Source organism: Liolophura sinensis, chromosome 1 (genome assembly GCF_032854445.1).
Source record: "Liolophura sinensis isolate JHLJ2023 chromosome 1, CUHK_Ljap_v2, whole genome shotgun sequence".
Lineage (NCBI taxonomy): Eukaryota > Metazoa > Mollusca > Polyplacophora > Chitonida > Chitonidae > Liolophura > Liolophura sinensis.
In genome coordinates, this window is record NC_088295.1 from 1,388,505 (window position 1) to 1,408,374 (window position 19,870).

Here is a 19,870-nt window from a genome sequence, read left to right on the forward strand (position 1 = left end):
ACCTTGGCATGACGGGCATCAGCTGTCTCCCCACTTGGTGTATGAGAATACGGCTTCAATAATCAACCTCGTGCGTTAAACCAAACTGGACTGACCTCCATGTAGTTCGCTATACCGTAAGCTAATTTTTCCTTGAGCATTAAGATGTGGATATTTATTTACCAGGATTGACCTCCATGTAGTTCGTTATACCGTAAGCTAACTTTTCCTTGAGGATCCAGATGTGGATATTTATTTACCAGGATTGACCTCCATGTAGCTGGCTATACCGTAAGCTAACTTTTCCTTGAGGATGAAGATGTGGATATTTCTTTACCTGGATTGACCTCCATGTAGTTCGCTATATCATAAGCTAACTTTTCCTTGAGGATCAAGATGTTTATATTTATTTACCTGGATTGACCTCCATGTAGCTGGCTATAACGTAAGCTAACTTTTCCTTCAGGATCAAGATGTGGATAATTATTTACCTGGATTGACCGCCATGTAGTTGGCTATATCGTAAGCTAACTTTTCCTTGAGGATGAAGATGTGGACATTTATTTACCTGGATTGACCTCCATGTAGCTGGCTATACCGTAAGCTAACTTTTCCTTGAGCATCAAGATGTGGATATTTATTTATCTGGATTGACCTCCATGTAGTTGGCTATACCGTAAGCTAACTTTTCCTTGAGGATCAAGATGTTCATATTTATTTACCTGGATTGACCTCCATGTAGCTGGCTATACCGTAAGCTAACTTTTCCTTGAGGATCAAGATGTTTATATTTATTTACCTGGATTGGCCTCCATGTAGTTGGCTATACCGTAAGCTAACTTTTCCTTGAGGATGAAGATGTGGACATTTATTTACCTGGATTGACCTCCATGTAGCTGGCTATACCGTAAGCTAACTTTTCCTTGAGGATCAAGATGTTCATATTTATTTACCTGGATTGACCTCCATGTAGCTGGCTATACCGTAAGCTAACTTTTCCTTGAAGATCAAGATGTTCATATTTATTTACCTGGATTGACCTCCATGTAGTTGGCTATACTGTAAGCTAACTTTTCCTTGAGGATCAAGATGTGGATATTTATTTACCTGGATTGACCTCCATGTAGTTGGCTATACCGTAGGCATCCACGATATTCTGGAAGCCCTGGGTGAAGGTGTTTGTGGCTTGGAAGGTGGGAGGGTCTTCATCTGTCTCCATTCTGTGTAGGATGGGAGGGACTGTGCTCCCGCTGGCTTCCTAGTAACACAATATCACAAGGTCACAGAACACAGGTGTACACTTCCTAGTAACACAACACTGCAAGGTCACAGAACACAGGTGTACACTTCCTAGTAACAACATTGCAAGGTCACAGAACACAGGTGTACACTTCCTAGTAACACAACATTGCAAGGTCACAAAACACAGGTGTACACTTCCTAGTAACACAACATCGCAAGGTCACAGAACACAGGTGTACACTTCCTAGTAACACAACATCATAAGGTCACAAAACACAGGTGTACGCTTCCTAGTAACACAACATCACAAGGTCACAGAACACAGGTGTACACTTCCTAGTAACACAACATCACAAGGTCACAGAACACAGGTGTACACTTCCTAGTAACACAACATCACAAGGTCACAGAACACAGGTGTACACTTCCTAGTAACACAACATCACAAGGTCAAAGAACACAGGTGTACAGTGAACATTTTTGATGCATATACATGTAAGTACTGAACTGTATTTGCCGGAAAGTTCAGAGTTTTCAAGGTTAATCAACATTTATCGTCTAAATTGTTCGTAACCTCTAATAAAGTGACTCAATTGTGTATCAATTAAAACCATATTTTCAAGATTGTTTTACCACAAAACTTTACAGGCCCAATTTCTAACAAAACCCTTGTCAAACCTACATCAGCCTAATACTGCATATAATTTCATCAAGCTACATTGAAAACCTAAGCACTAAATATCTCTGCTTTCTAGCAAAAGTATATCAATGAACAAAATGCAGTTAAGGTGGGAATCTTGTCTTACTGTTCCTTGATTGAGTCCCATTTTAATCTGATCCAAAGCACTGACAGGGCACCAGCACTCGGCTATCAGACTGTTGTGGGACATGTCAAAGTTGGCCATGTTCAGTGTGTGGTAAATAGCCTTGATTTTCCGAGCCTTCAATATCCAATGGTGGATCTCTTTGGCCGCTTTCTTCAGCACACGGCTGCGGTGTTCCTTTGTTTGCTCCAAAACCTTCAAAAAAGCATAAGGGGATATTCTAAGATGCCTGGAATAGTCATACAATGTTACACTTTTCAATTACAGCCTTACAACTCAAGACAGGTCAGCCTTTAGCCAGTCAGCCTTTAGCCAATGGTGTGTCCATGTGTGGAACACTGAATGTTATGGAGTGCTGGTGACCATGTCTGCTGACTACAGCTACAACTCCACACAACACATTGACAAATATACCCGTGGTGAGCTAGTGACATGTTGGTGGTGAGCTAGTCACACATCAGTGGTGAGCTAGTGACATGCTGGTGGTGAGCTAGTCACACATCAGTGGTGAGCTAGTGACATGCGTCTTCCAAACTCACATGACGGAGGTCCTCCAGCCGGACTGTCACCCCGTTCAACATTTCCTGTCTCTCCTGAGCAGACTCTGGGCAAGGGTAGAGTGTAGCCTTGTATCTGAACACAGAAAATACATTGTATAAACATGATACAGTAGCTTGTTCTGAGATCTGCTAAGTCAAGCAACACATTTTTAAATTAGAGGAGAAAGTCACAAATATATTCTGATGAATTATTGCCATACGAGGTATCTCCTCTTAACAGCAATTCCAGTGCGTACCTACATGTAAATACTACGTCAGGCTTTAATCCAGTAGGGGCCTCCATGGCTCAGTTGGTTAGCGTGCTAGCGCAGTGTAATGACCCAGGAGTCTCTCACTAATGCAGTCGCTGTGAGTTCATCCCTCCGGGCTCTGCCCGGTTTCCACCCACCATAAAGCTGGCCGCCGTCGTATAAGTGAAATATTCTTCAATACGGCGTAAAACACCAATCAAATAAATAAATAAAATTAATCCAGTGCATACAAATTGCATGTAAATGCTACATCAGACTTTAATCCAGTGCATACATACTACATGTAAATGCTACGTCAGACTTTAATCCAGTGCATACATACTACATGTAAATGCTACGTCAGACTTTAATCCAGTGCATACATACTACATGTAAATGCTACGTCAGACTTTAATCCAGTGCATACATACTACATGTAAATGCTATGTCAGACTTTAATCCAGTGCATACATACTACATGTAAATGCTACGTCAGACTTTAATCCAGTGCATACATACTGCATGTAAATGCTACATCAGACTTTAATCCTCTTTGATAATGGAAAGCTTCAGGAGCATACCTGTACCTGACATACACCCAAAATGTTTGATCATGCAACATGTAGTCTTTCATTATCTTACCCATCACATATTTTACGCACACGAGCCTTGAGTTGTTCCCCTTGGAAGAAAATCAGGAAGACACACTTGTGCATCTCATTTCCCTGACAACAGAAGAATGGAGTTCAGTCGGCTGATCATGTATTACAGTTTAAACAAGCTCACCTTAGTCCTTGATGAAAACATAACTGCAGATCCGCATGAATTTATTATCTACGAAAACGTTTACAAACAACCTGCCTGATATGCATTAAAAATGACAACACAGAGATTGCCTAACAAATGTGAGGTCTACATAGCTGAATACTACCATGTCTTACAAATGTGAGGTCTTCATAGCTGAATACTACCACGTCTTACAAATGTGAGGTCTTCATAGCTGAATACTACCATGCCTTACAACTGTGAGGTCTACATAGCTGAATACTACCATGTCTTACAAATGTGAGGTCTTCATAGCTGAATACTACCATGTCTTACAAATGTGAGGTCTTCATAGCTGAATACTACCATGTCTTACAAATGTGAGGTCTTCATAGCTGAATACTACCATGTCTAACAAATGTGAGGTCTACATAGCTGAATACTACCATGTCTTACAAATGTGGGGTCTTCATAGCTGAATACTACCATGTCTTACAAATGTGAGGTCTACATAGATGAATACTACCATGTCTTACAAAAGTGATGTCTACATACCTGAATACTACCATGTCTTACAAATGTGAGGTGTACATACCTGAATACTACCACGTCTTACAAATGTGAGGTCTACATAGCTGAATACTACCATGTCTTACAAATGTGAAGTTTACATAGCTGAATACTACCATGTCTTACAAATGTGAAGTTTACATAGCTGAATACTACCATGTCTTACAAATGTGGGGTCTTCATAGCTGAATACTACCATGTCTTACAAATGTGAGGTCTACATAGATGAATACTACCATGTCTTACAAAAGTGATGTCTACATACCTGAATACTACCATGTCTTACAAATGTGAGGTGTACATACCTGAATACTACCACGTCTTACAAATGTGAGGTCTACATAGCTGAATACTACCATGTCTTACAAATGTGAAGTTTACATACCTGAATACTACCATGTCTTACAAATGTGAAGTTTACATACCTGAATACTACCATGTCTTACAAATGTGAGGTCTACATAGCTGAAAATTACCATACCTTACAAGTGTGAGGTGTACATAGCTGAATACTACCATGACTTACAAATGTGATGTCTACATAGCTGAATACTACCATGACTTACAAATGTGATGTCTACATAGCTGAATACTACCATGACTTACAAATGTGAGGTGTACATACCTGAATACTACCATGACTTACAAATGTGATGTCTACATAGCTGAATACTACCATGACTTACAAATGTGAAGTTTACATAGCTGAATACTACCATGCCTTACAACTGTGAGGTCTTCATAGCTGAATACTACCATGACTTACAAATGTGATGTCTACATAGCTGAATACTACCATGACTTACAAATGTGATGTGTACATAGCTGAATACTACCATGTCTTACAAATGTGGGGTCTTCACAGCTGAATACCACCATGTCTTACAAATGTGAGGTCTACATAGATGAATACTACCACGTCTTACAAAAGTGATGTCTACATACCTGAATACTACCATGTCTTACAAAGGTGAGGTGTACATACCTGAATACTACCATGACTTACAAATGTGAGGTCTACATAGCTGAATACTACCATGTCTTACAAATGTGAAGTTTACATAGCTGAATACTACCATGTCTTACAAATGTGAAGTTTACATAGCTGAATACTACCATGACTTACAAATGTGATGTCTACATAGCTGAATACTACCATGACTTACAAATGTGATGTCTACATAGCTGAATACTACCATGTCTTACAAATGTGGGGTCTTCATAGCTGAATACTACCATGTCTTACAAATGTGATGTCTACATAGATGAATACTACCACGTCTTACAAAAGTGATGTCTACATACCTGAATACTACCATGTCTTTCAAATGTGAGGTCTACATAGCTGAATACTGCCATGTCTTACAAATGTGAAGTTTACATAGCTGAATACTACCATGTCTTACAAATGTGAAGTTTACATAGCTGAATACTACCATGTCTTACAAATGTGAGGTCTACATAGCTGAAAATTACCATACCTTACAACTGTGATGTCTACATAGCTGAAAACTACCATGCCTTACAACTGTGAGGTGTACATAGCTGAATACTACCATGACTTACAAATGTGATGTCTACATAGCTGAATACTACCATGACTTACAAATGTGATGTCTACATAGCTGAATACTACCATGACTTACAAATGTGATGTCTACATAGCTGAAAACTACCATGCCTTACAACTGTGAGGTGTACATAGCTGAATACTACCATGACTTACAAATGTGATGTCTACATACCTGAATACTACCATGACTTACAAATGTGATGTCTACATACCTGAATACTACCATGACTTACAAATGTGATGTCTACATACCTGAATACTACCATGACTTACAAATGTGATGTCTACATACCTGAATACTACCATGACTACCTTGGCACATGGGATGCCTTACAAATGTGGGCCTATATAGCTTACGCTTGAAATATGAAACACAGGATGTGGGCCCTTCTAATGTAAGGAGTAAATCCTTGCAAGAATGTTCACCTTACGTTGCATTATTGTGAAATGTTGCATTCTTAACAAAAATGTGAAATACCAGTACTGACAAAATGTGAATTGCTCACAAAATGTGTGATTGTTCACAGAATGTGACATTACTGACAAAATGTGAGATTGCAGACCAAATGTGTGACTGCTGACAGAATGTGAGATTGCAGACCAAATGTGTGACTGTTGACAGAATGTTGAGCTGCGAACAGAGTGTTGGATCACTGCTCACAATGTAAGATTGCCGACAGAATGTGTGTTTAGCCCCTGAACTGTGGAACTTCTCAGTGCTCACATAATGTGAGTTTTAGAGGTTTACTAATGAATGTAAAACCTCTAAGCAGAGGTTTGCTAATGAATGTAAAATGGCTCAAGAAATAATTACACACTAGATGTAAAATTAGTTCCATCGTGTGAGATTATCAGCACAGTATAGGTTTACTCACAGAATGCGGGTCTTCCAAAGGTTGAGCAATTTCTTCTGTCTTCAGAAATACATTTCCACGGCACGCAAACCACAGTATTCTCTCAAATGCCATCATTCTTTCTCGGTTTATAACTCCTGCTACAAATCTATAAAATCCAAAACAAACAGAAAAATACATACTAATCTTGGAATTTATCTACCATAATTCTATTCCTGTAGACACATTTCAGCATTATGACGATCTCGTCAAATGTAGGAATGAATATCTCATACAGCACAGGGTAGTACACGTACAGTCTGCTTACATGATGCTAGCTCAGTGGACTGTGGATCTCAGTGGACTGTGGATCTCAGGAATACAAAAACAGACAAAAATTGGTACCTTCCTAAAAAACTGTTGTCTTGTGTTAACAACATCACACTGTGAAGACTTTTTTGTGCTGTGGGATGTGGTTTGTGATGAGGGAGCTACAATGACTGGTTCTAACCATCAGTACCTACCCCAGCTGTTTGACACTGGTTTGTGATGTGGGAGCTGCAATGACTGGTTCTAACCATCAGTACCTACCCCAGCTGCATGACACTGGTTTGTGATGTGGGAGCTACAATGACTGGTTCTAACCATCAGTACCTACCCCAGCTGCATGACACTGGTTTGTGATGTGGGAGCCTGAATGACTGGTTCTAACCATCAGTACCTATCCCAGCTGCATGACACTGGTTTGTGATGTGGGAGCTACAATAACTGGTTCTAACCATCAGTGCCTACGCCAGCTGCATGACACTGGTTTGTGATGTGGGAGCTACAATGACTGGTTCTAACCATCAGTGCCTACCCCAGCTGCATGACACTGGTTTGTGATGTGGGAGTTAAAATGACTGGTTCTAACCATCAGTGCCTACCCCATCTGCATGACACTGGTTTGTGATGTGGGAGCTACAATGACTGGTTCTAACCATCAGTGCCTACCCCAGCTGCATGACACTGGTTTGTGATGTGGGAGTTAAAATGACTGGTTCTAACCATTAGTGCCTACCCCAGCTGTTTGACACTGGTTTGTGATGTGGGAGCTACAATGACTGGTTCTAACCATCAGTAGCTACTCCAGCTGCATGACACTGGTTTGTGATGTGGGAGCTACAATGACTGGTTCTAACCATCAGTACCTACTCCAGCTGCATGACACTGGTTTGTGATGTGGGAGCTACAATGACTGGTTCTAACCATCAGTGCCTACCCCAACTGAATGACACTGGTTTGTGATGTGGGAGCTGCAATGACTGGTTCTAACCATCAGTACCTACCCCAGCTGTTTGACACTGGTTTGTGATGTGGGAGCTAAAATGTCTGGTTCTAACCATCAGTAGCTACTCCTGCTGCTTGATGATGGTTCGTGATGTGAGAGCTACAATGACTGGTTCTAACCATCAGTACCTATCCCCAGCTGCATGACACTGGTTTGTGATGTGGGAGGTACCATGACTGGTTCTAACCATCAGTACCTATCCCCAGCTGCATGACACTGGTTTGTGATGTGAGAGCTACAATGACTGGTTCTAACCATCAGTACCTATCCCAGCTGCATGACACTGGTTTGTGATGTGGGAGCTACAATGACTGGTTCTAACCATCAGTACCTACCCCAGCTGCATGACACTGGTTTGTGATGTGGGAGGTACCATGACTGGTTCTAACCATCAGTGCCCACTCCAGCTGCATGACACTGGTTTGTGATGTGGGAGCCTGAATGACTGGTTCTAATCATCAGTACCTACCCCAGTTGCATGACACTGGTTTGCGCTGTGGGCGCCTCAGCTGTTGCCAAAGAATATTGGGAGTCTTCCACCAAAGACTGATAGATGTGTTCTTCTTCATGCTAACGAAAACACAGAGTTAAGCCAAGTTTGGTAACCTAATCAAAATTTTTTGGAATAAAAGTTGGAATACAGTCTTAAAATTTAAAAAAAATTTTTTTTCAAGTCTGAAATTCTAACTGGAATACATGTAGTTAAAATTTTACCTAAGCCTGCTGAGTAACAAATTTTACTCAATAAAAATAAGATTTTCTCATGGAAGGATTAAGCGACACAGGCATTGACTTGGAATACTGTAAATGATGCTGCTGTGTATCAACAGATTGGAGGAAAACATCTGAATAAACATGGATCTCAAATGGCTGCAAGGTTTTCTTCACTATTTCAAACTTTTACATACCACTGAGAAAAAAGTCTGCGTCTTTTTCAGCACTTCTCTGAGTTCAGATAACTCCAGGTAGTTCCTCTTCAGAGCTTCTGCGTTTGTGTTCACTTCACGGAGTTCAGACTCCAACTTCTCAAATGCAGCCTGATGATAATCAAACACAAAACAAATCCATGAAAACAAATGTCACAAAAGTCTCTGGTATTTCACAGATTCGTGTAGCGATATATGAAAAACTAAATAACAATAAATGTTTCTTCACAGACAGAAAGCTCTGCAAAATGATTGTTGTTTATTACAGCGACAGGCAGACAGAATTTGCTATTACAACGACAGGCAGACAAGCAGACAGAATTTGCTATTACAACGACAGGCAGACAAGCAGACAGAATTTGCTATTACGGCGACAGGCAGACAAGCAGACAAGCAGACAGAATTTGCTATTACAGCGACAGGCAGACAGAATTTGCTATTACAGCGACAGGCAAACAGAATTTGTTATTACAGCGACAGGCAGACAATTTGCCATTACAGCGACAGGCAGACAAGCAGACAGAATTTGCTATTACAGCAACAGGCAGACAAGCAGACAGAATTTGCTATTACAGCAACAGGCAGACAAGCAGACAGAATTTGCTATTACAGCGACAGACAGACAGAGTTTGTTATTACAGCAACAGGCAAACAGAATTTGCTATTACAGCGAAAGGCAGACAGAATTTGCTATTACAGCGACAGGCAGACAAGCAGACAGAATTTGCTATTACAGCGACAGGCAGACAGAATTTGCTATTACAACAACAGGCAGACAGAACTTGTGAGAACATGAAAGTGCGAAACTGATTAATATCTCACACTAACAGAAATATACAATAAACAGACACTATGATAATATTTTGTTCATTTGACTGTTGTTTATAAACTGACATAGTTTATAATATCGCTTATGCCATCATGGTCAGGTTTAAGGCCGGAGGACAGCCAAGTAGGAATACACACAACACTGACAAGTTAATGACCATTAAAATGATGAAATGGGTACAAAACAATATGCCACTTGTGGCTGAAATGGAGACAATAACAGACTTTTCAGGCATAAAACAAACGCAAAAGACAAAATATAGAAGAAATTCTTGAACAAGAGTGTTTTCCAGTCCATGATGACAACTATGTAGTCACCTCGAGATCCACCATTTCCCGCGGGAAGGGTGCCTTGGGGCTATCTCCCGTCTCCGTAACCCTTATCCCATCCTTCTTCATTTCCCTCTCCACATAACCTGTCAACATCAATGGTTTTTCAGAAATACTTATGAGATTTGACATAGCTTCATAGACTCAGGTGAATATATTACTCACGGTTTTGGGCGCAGAAATAGGAGTGTCCAGAGTAAATCACAAAATCAACTTAAGGCCATCTAAACAGACCAGAATGAAAGTGAAACATCTAAACCCCTTTGCCTGACTGTGCCCTCCACCTCACAACCATCTTGAAATAAAAGGATGTTCTTGAATTTCCTTTGGGCAAGAAAATTTATGCATTAAATTTAAAGGCTAAGCCATTTTGATATAAATCCACTGACATGGATTATAGCCTGAATTATTTGATTTACTTAAAACCCCCACTGTAGACTGGCTTTGAAGTGTAATTCACCTGATGCACCATGCTACAGAGGTTCTGGCCATGAGAGACAGCCACAGTAATCCCTGGTCTAAGGATGGCCTGTATTTACTGATACACAGGGACTGCTCACCACCTTACCCAATGTTAAAAGCTCAGAGCTGATTTTTTGGACAGCGCCCTAAATCAAAAACATTTTATATCTAGTTCTCTCTATTCTGTATAGTTACTCTGATGATACAGAGCAAGTCTATTCTGTATAGTTACTCTGATGATACAGAGCAAGTCTATTCTGTGTAGTTACTCTGATGATACAGAGCAAGTCTATTCTGTGTAGTTACTCTGATGATACAGAGCAAGTCTATTCTGTGTAGTTACTCTGATGACACAGAGTAAGTCTATTCTGTGTAGTTACTCTGATGATACAGAGCAAGTCTATTCTGTATAGTTACACTGATGATACAGAACAAGTCTATTCTGTGTAGTTACTCTGATGATACAGAGCAAGTCTATTCTGTATAGTTACACAGATGATACAGAGCAAGTCTATTCTGTGTAGTTACTCTGATGATACAGAGCAAGTCTATTCTGTATAGTTACACAGATGATACAAAGCAAGTCTATTCTGTATCGTTACTCTGGTGATACAGAGCAAGTCTATTCTGTGTAGTTACTCTGCTGACACAGAGCAAGTCTATTCTGTGTAGTTACTCTGATGATACAGAGCAAGTCTATTCTGTATAGTTACTCTGATGACACAGAGCAAGTCTATTCTGTGTAGTTACACAGATGATACAGAGCAAGTCTATTCTGTGTAGTTACTCTGATGACACAGAGCAAGTCTATTCTGTATAGTTACACAGATGATACAGAGCAAGTCTATTCTGCATAGTTACACAGATGATACAGAGCAAGTCTATTCTGTGTAGTTACTCTGATGATACAAAGCAAGTCTATTCTGTGTAGTTACTCCGATGATACAGAGCAAGTCTATCCTGTGTAGTTACTCTGATGATACAGAGCAAGTCTATTCTGTGTAGTTACTCTGATGATACAGAGCAAGTCTATTCTGTGTAGTTACCCTGATGATACAGAGCAAGTCTATTCTGTGTAGTTACTCTGATGATACAGAGCAAGTCTATTCTGTGTAGTTACTCTGATGATACAGAGCAAGTCTATTCTGTATAGTTACTCTGCTGACACAGAGCAAGTCTATTCTGTGTAGTTACTCTGATGATACAGAGCAAGTCTATTCTGTGTAGTTACTCTGATGATACAGAGCAAGTCTATTCTGTGTAGTTACACAGATGATACAGAGCAAGTCTATTCTGTGTAGTTACTCTGATGACACAGAGCAAGTCTATTCTGTATAGTTACACAGATGATACAGAGCGAGTCTATTCTGTATAGTTACACAGATGATACAGAGCAAGTCTATTCTGTGTAGTTACTCTGATGATATAGAGCAAGTCTATTCTGTATAGTTACTCTGATGACACAGAGCAAGTCTATTCTGTGTAGTTACACAGATGATACAGAGCAAGTCTATTCTGTGTAGTTACTCTGATGACACAGAGCAAGTCTATTCTGTATAGTTACACAGATGATACAGAGCAAGTCTATTCTGTATAGTTACACAGATGATACAGAGCAAGTCTATTCTGTGTAGTTACTGTGATGATACAGAGCAAGTCTATTCTGTATAGTTACTCTGATGATACAGAGCAAGTCTATTCTGTGTAGTTACTCTGATGATACAGAGCAAGTCTATTCTGTATAGTTACACAGATGATACAGAGCAAGTCTATTCTGTGTAGTTACTCTGATGATACAGAGCAAGTCTATTCTGTGTAGTTACTCTGATGATACAGAGCAAGTCTATTCTGTATAGTTACACAGATGATACAGAGCAAGTCTATTCTGTGTAGTTACTCTGATGATACAGAGCAAGTCTATTCTGTGTAGTTACTCTGATGACACAGAGCAAGTCTTTTCTGTATAGTTACACAGATGATACAGAGCAAGTCTATTCTGTATAGTTACACAGATGATACAGAGCAAGTCTATTCTGTGTAGTTACTCTGATGATACAGAGCAAGTCTATTCTGTGTAGTTACTCTGATGATACAGAGCAAGTCTATTCTGTGTAGTTATTCGATGAAACAGAGCAAGTCTATTCTGTGTAGTTACTCTGATGATACAGAGCAAGTCTATTCTGTGTGGTTACTCTGATGATACAGAGCAAGTTTCAGGCACCAGCTAGTTGGATCTGAGAATGTTTATTTCAGAGAAGACAGACACCTTAAATGACCTTCTCTACACTGGATCTGAGAGCGTCTTACTTCAGGCAATGAAGGCAATTTCTTTAGGTATTTGATTGTTGGCCAACAATATGGCAGGATCAAAAACCCATGACCATCCTCAGGTTGCTGGAAGACCTTCCCATGTACAGCCGGAGGAGAAGCTGGCATGGGATGGACTTGAACTTACAGAGACCACATTGGTGGGAGGCTCTTGGGTCATGGCACCATGCTGCCATGCTAACCACCTCAGATGCCTTGAATGCCATTTTCTCCATGACCAATGCCATTATCAGTATTTCTAAATTCAAGTATTGAGTGGATTCACTCAACATTTTCTTTCACTCTTTACAAAAGACCAGTTCTATACAAAGTACAACTGAGTACAGATTCTCTGTGTACAACCAGGACTGTGAGACCTCTGGCTGGCTGGTAGCTGCACATACAAGAAGACTTTGGTCTGATGTTATCACCACATGGTAAAGCTCAATTAAACAACTACCTCTGAGGCCACCAATGCTTTGGTTGATAAGTATGTAGGCACTGGAAGCTTAATTCTGATTTACTTTAGTGTTGTTCTCAGAGAGCAAGAATGAAGTGACCAACTCTCTGGCTATGTCAACAGGACTCCCTGTAATCAGTTTATCAGCTCAGTGATTAGGGAATGTGAACTTCAGGTACCAGGTAGCCAGTTCTGTCACACTCAGGGAGACCTGGTACGAGAGGGGTACCGATACACAGTTACGGGTACATTGAGATAACTCTGTCTGTAGGTATGTCTCATCCTGTTTTCTAGTGCCTGTCAGCTGCACCATGAATAAACCCTACAGTTTAATAGTTTGCTGGTAGGTAAAATGTCCCCACAGGGTGTGTCCTGCAGGCACAACACAGGCATGTCGCTACATGTACCTGTTATGATCTTCACTCATACAGCAAATCACCAATACAATAAATGCAGGTAAAAAGGACATTGACCTGCGCCCGGCTACTTTAGTAGTTTACTGGATTTGTCAGACTGATGACTGAGCGGTCATTACTGGATTTGTCAGACTGACGACTGACCGATCATTACTGGATTTGTCAGAGTGACGACTGACTGGTCATTACTGGATTTGTCAGACTGAAGACTGACCGGTCATTACTGGATTTGTCAGACTGACGACTGACAGGTCATTACTGGATTTGTCAGACTGACGACTGACCGATCATTACTGGATTTGTCAGAGTGACGACTGACCGGTCATTACTGGATTTGTCAGACTGAAGACTGACCGGTCATTACTGGATTTGTCAGACTGAAAACTGACCGATCATTACTGGATTTGTCAGACTGACGACTGACTGATCATTACTGGATTTGTCAGACTGACGACTGACAGATCATTACTGGATTTGTCAGACTGAAAACTGACCGATCATTACTGGATTTGTCAGACTGACGACTGACTGGTCATTACTGGATTTGTCAGACTGACGACTGACCGATCATTACTGGATTTGTCAGACTGACAACTGACCGATCATTACTGGATTTGTCAGACTGACGACTGACCGATCATTACTCGATTTGTCAGACTGACGACTGACCGGTCATTACTGGATTTGTCAGACTGACGACTGACCGGTCATTACTGGATTTGTCAGACTTACAACTGACCGATCATTACTGGATTTGTCAGACTGAAAACTGACTGATCATTACTGTGTTGTCAGACTGACGACTGAGCGGTCATTACTGGATTTGTCATACTGAAGACTGACTGATCATTACTGGATTTGGCACAATGACGACTGACTGATCATTACTGGATTTGTCAGACTGAAGACTGACAGATCATTACTGGATTTGTCAGACTGAAAACTGACTGATCATTACTGGATTTGTCAGAGTGACGACTGACTGGTCATTACTGGATTTGTCAGACTGACGATTGAGTGGTCATTACTGGATTTGTCAGACTGACGACTGACTGGTCATTACTGGATTTGTCAGACTGACGACTGAGTGGTCATTACTGGATTTGTCAGACTGAAGACTGACTGATCATTACTGGATTTGTCAGACTGACAACTGACCGATCATTACTGGATTTGTCAGACTGAAAACTGACTGATCATTACTGGATTTGTCAGACTGACGACTGACCGGTCATTACTGGATTTGTCAGACTGACGACTGACTGGTCATTACTGGATGTGTCACACTGACGACTGAGCGATCATTACTGGATTTGTCAGACTGAAAACTGAGCGGTCATTACAGGATTTGGCAGACTGACAACTGACCGATCATTACTGGATTTGGCACAATGACGACTGAGCGGTCATTACTGGATTTGTCAGACTGACAACTGAGCGGTCATTACTGGATTTGGCACGATGACGACTGAGCGGTCATTACTGGATTTGTCAGACTGAAGACTGACCGATCATTACTCGATTTGTCAGACTGACAACTGAGCAGTCATTACTGGATTTGTCAGACTGACAACTGAGCGGTCATTACTGGATTTGGCACAATGACGACTGAGCGGTCATTACTGGATTTGTCAGACTGACAATTTAGCGGTCATTGCTGGGTTTGTGAGACTGATGACTGACCAGTCATTACTGGATTTGTCACACTGACAACTGACCATGCCCGGTCATTACTGGATTTGTCACACTGTCAACTGACCGGTCTACACATATCACACTGATCTCCCTAACTCAATAGCTTTGTTATGCTACCATCTGATTATTCACTAATTTGCTAATCTAAAAGTGTCAACAACACTAATACATATTCACCTTTACAAGCATAAGAGCTAACAAGGTTTATTAAATTATTTCTTTGACTGCTGTTTCATGTTGTACTCAATTTATTTATTTATTTGATTGGTGTCTTACGCCGTACTCAAGAATATTTCACTTACGGCGACGGTGGCCAGACGGTGGAAACCGTGCAGAGCCCGGGGGAAACCCACGACCATCCACAGGTTGCTGACAAACCTTCCTATGTATGGCCGGAGAGGAAGCCAGCATGAGCATGTTGCATGTTATAAGATGACATGACTATATATTTTAAAGTAAACAAGCACACATACGCAGTTTTCTTTCCATTTCTTCACATCTTCGGACTTCTGCAACAAACTTCCTCTGGAAAGCGCTTACGTTTGGGTTCAACTAATGAAAAGACGAATAAACACTGTATGTACATTCAGCAAGTAAAAGTGATGAAAAGACGGTTAAACACTGTATGTACATTCAGCAGGTAAAAGTGATGAAAAGACGAATACACGCTGTATGTACATTCAGCAGGTAAAAGTTATGAAAAGACGGTTAAACACTGTATGTACATTCAGCAGGTAAAACTGATGAAAAGACGGATGAACACTGTATGTACATTCAGCAGGCAAAAGTGATGAAAAGACGGATGAACACTGTATGTACATTCAGCAGGTAAAACTGATGAAAAGACGGCTAAACACTGTATGTACATTCAGCAGGTAAAAGTGATGAAAAGACGGATGAACACTGTATGTACATTCAGCAGGTAAAACTGATGAAAAGACGGATGAACACTGTATGTACATTCAGCAGGTAAAACTGATGAAAAGACGGATGAACACTGTATGTACATTCAGCAGGTAAAAGTTACGAAAAGACGGATGAACACTGTATGTACATTCAGCAGGTAAAACTGATGAAAAGACGGATGAACACTGTATGTACATTCAGCAGGTAAAAGTGATGAAAAGACGGTTAAACACTGTATGTACATTCAGCAGGTAAAAGTGATGAAAAGACCGTTAAACACTGTATGTACATTCAGCAGGTAAAAGTGATGAAAAGACCGTTAAACACTGTATGTACATTCAGCAGGTAAAACTGATGAAAACACCGTTAAACACTGTATGTACATTCAGCAGGTAAAACTGATGAAAAGACGGTTAAACACTGTATGTACATTCAGCAGGTAAAACTGATGAAAAGACGGTTAAACACTGTATGTACATTCAGCAGGTAAAACTGATGAAAAGACGGATGAACACTGTATGTACATTCAGCAGGTAAAACTGATGAAAAGACGGATGAACACTGTATGTACATTCAACAGGTACAACTGATGAAAAGAGGGTTGAACACTGTATGTACATTCAGCAGGTAAAACTGATGAAAAGACGGATGAACACTGTATGTACATTTAGCAGGTAAAAGTGATGAAAAGACGGGTGAACACTGTATGTACATTCAGCAGGTAAAACTGATGAAAAGACGGTTAAACACTGTATGTACATTCAGCAGGTAAAACTGATGAAAAGACGGTTAAACACTGTATGTACATTCAGCAGGTAAAAGTGATGAAAAGACGGTTAAACACTGTATGTACATTTAGCAGGTAAAAGTGATGAAAAGGCGGGTGAACACTGTATGTACATTTAGCAGGTAAAAAGTTCACAATATCAGGTGTACATGTATAATCTGTCATCAGGTAAATTCTGTACAATTATTATGCAATCTGTAATTGACTATTATATGACCGCTGTACCAACTTAGTTATGAGAAGGTATAGAGTTCTCTTACATCTCGGAACTGGACAAGTCCTAGCTCTCCCAGCTCAGACACACAGGCATAAGCTGCTTCTGACTGCAGAAACAGCTGGCACAAAGCCATCTCCTGACTGCGAAACAACGACGACATTCCCACAGATTCTTCCTCAACATCCACTGGGAATCACTGCTGGGTTGAAAAACCAACATATGTCAACTTCTGTGCTTTCATTAACTGACATTTTTGATTTGAAAGTTAATGGACTAATCTGACAGCTTCACACAATCTGGACACTTCATACATAGTTTGTGCATAAATAATAATGCTAAAAAATACTGCGGACAATAACAAGTAATGATACAAACAGAATCCACAGATAAACGAGTAATGGCACAAACAGAATCCACAGATAAACGAGTAATGGCACAAACAGAATCCACAGATAAACGAGTAATGGCACAAACAGAATCCACAGATAAACGAGTAATGGCACAAACAGAATCCACAGATAAACGAGTAATGGCACAAACAGAATCCACAGATAAACGAGTAATGGCACAAACAGAATCCACAGATAAATGAATAATGGCACAAACAGAATCCACAGATAAACAAGCAATGATACAAATATGAATTGCCTTAGATCAGAAGTCTCTACATGAGGGGATATAAATAACTATTTTTGTACCACAACGATGGTGGGTTAGGAAGCTTGTGCCAAAAGCCATTATTCCTCTCGTTCAGCAAGGGCCTAATATGTCCAGAATCCAAACAAGAATTTTTGTCACCATGTAAGTATGTCAAAGTAATACAAGTCTGGGCAGTAGAATTGATAGATTCACTAACAGTTTCAGATCGTTTGTTTTCCATGGACATCCATGTGAAATATTCACCATAGTCCTTCTAGCGCAGACTTCTATCCACATCTCTGAAGAGGGGTGACTGCTGGTAATAAACATGTTCATGCCCTTCTCACTAATGGAGCTATATTAGCATAAATTGGGCCTGTAAAATAGTCCTCGTAAAGTAAAGTAAGTAATGTCCTTGAAACACACACATATTATCCAGTGTTTTCCTGTGAAAGTATAGATCATTACAAAAATTTGTGCACTTCTGATTCCCCTGGATCATTCTACAGACAAAAACATTCCTTTTTCAAACAGCTTTTTACCTAGTTTGTTACAGACTTGATAGAATTGTCCACTTTAATGCTCTTCATCAGTTAAAAAAACCTTAATAACCTGTGAAAAGATAAATTTTGCACAAAAAATTATGGCCTATGGGTTGTTATTTATTTAATAGATCAGCACAAAACATGCTTCTACCTGGTATGAAGATGTCAATGGTACTTAATGGGGGAAGGATCAAAAAAGTGGGACAGATATTTGTATCTCCTGGAGAGCTAGTTATCTATTGCATTCAATATCACCACTGACCTAGCTTATAATCTAAACCTGTATCAACATATCCATCAGCTCCATTAGTCCTCAGAAGATTTTCAACCCAGTATGATATACTTGATCATGGAGAAGTCATTACCGAACATACCGATACTTTGACATCACGGAAAGGTTTACAATGTACACTTTAAAAGACCTGCGTTTAAATTTTCCTTCCATTCCCCTTTTTGATTCATAGTGGATATAAAATGCTTCAGGCTTGCACAAAAGGCAGGAAATTCTATACTGTGAACCACATGTATTTTATGATGGTGCAGTAGCTTCATGGACCCGTCGGATGTCAGTTCTGTTTTCAATTTAGTGTTTCTAAGGTACAAGTAAAATAATTTAGCGAGTCAATATTGAATTTTTGCTACAAATTTTGCACAAATTGATGCAACTTAAAAATTGTATTGACATCTATTAGTCAAAATGTAACCACGGACATGACTAATGATACTGTTTAACTGAAACAGCTCTACAAAATAACAGTACATATTATTATGACATATTATTATGACATCTTATTATGGTTGCTGGCAGACGTTCCCACGTACGGCCGGAGTGAGAGACAAATGTTAAATATAAGCATGTGCGTGCCTGGCATAATAATTCAAATACAGAGCAGAGTTATCACTTCAGGGCCAAAAAAAAAAAAAGCATCAGCATAAACCTTACAAGTATTCGATCATTATCAGGGCGTTTACAATGCTACAGTTCTCATCCCCGTCTACAACGTGGAGTCTGAACAATGAATCTCACATCAGATCAACAGTGATGATTTTATCATGCGCGTCACTCTGTCAATCGTGCAGCATAAAGCCAACATCCACCATAACATCTTCATGCTGGGATGTAAGATTACTCAATCACTGCCCTACCAAAGAAGATAGCTACGGAATAACTGGGATGAGAAGACGACTTCCACGCTGACCCTGTCGGGTACCTTACCAGCTTGTACAATACACCTCCGCACGCCCCTCTGCCTGACAGTCTTCTGCGACACCCGCCAGTTTAGCTGTCACATGACACCCAATAACAGGTCACACGACTCGCTGGTGACAGTCCTGATGACAAGTTAGCGCCTTTGTTCACCGCCTCGTCGCTTTCTATCACCCTCCCCAAACAGTGATTTTGATTTCTTGTGACAGTTGTTTTTTTTTCTCCTTTTCCAACACTCT

At 40.2% G+C, this 19,870-nt stretch overlaps 1 protein-coding gene across 5 annotated transcripts in view; it reads right to left on the minus strand.

Annotated features, from left to right (window-relative positions):
* Positions 1 to 19,868, minus strand: part of LOC135481935 (V-type proton ATPase 116 kDa subunit a 1-like) — a 45,292-nt gene extending 25,424 nt beyond the window's left edge. For 3 of the 5 annotated variants that reach the window (XM_064761718.1, XM_064761716.1, XM_064761719.1), the window contains exons 1-11: positions 19,641 to 19,867; positions 17,284 to 17,439; positions 15,804 to 15,882; positions 9,979 to 10,076; positions 8,815 to 8,943; positions 8,376 to 8,476; positions 6,619 to 6,745; positions 3,478 to 3,560; positions 2,585 to 2,678; positions 2,028 to 2,240; positions 1,087 to 1,237 (exon numbers count right to left, since the gene is read on the minus strand). In XM_064761718.1, the coding sequence (XP_064617788.1) occupies positions 1,087 to 1,237; positions 2,028 to 2,240; positions 2,585 to 2,678; positions 3,478 to 3,560; positions 6,619 to 6,745; positions 8,376 to 8,476; positions 8,815 to 8,943; positions 9,979 to 10,076; positions 15,804 to 15,882; positions 17,284 to 17,400 (1,192 nt within the window). In that variant the 5' untranslated portion in view covers positions 17,401 to 17,439; positions 19,641 to 19,867. Of the gene's footprint in view, positions 1 to 1,086; positions 1,238 to 2,027; positions 2,241 to 2,584; positions 2,679 to 3,477; positions 3,561 to 6,618; positions 6,746 to 8,375; positions 8,477 to 8,814; positions 8,944 to 9,978; positions 10,077 to 15,803; positions 15,883 to 17,283; positions 17,440 to 19,640 lie in introns of all 5 variants that reach the window. The other 2 variants (XM_064761717.1, XM_064761720.1) reach the window with 2 other exon arrangements.
* Positions 19,869 to 19,870: the final 2 nt, after the last annotated feature.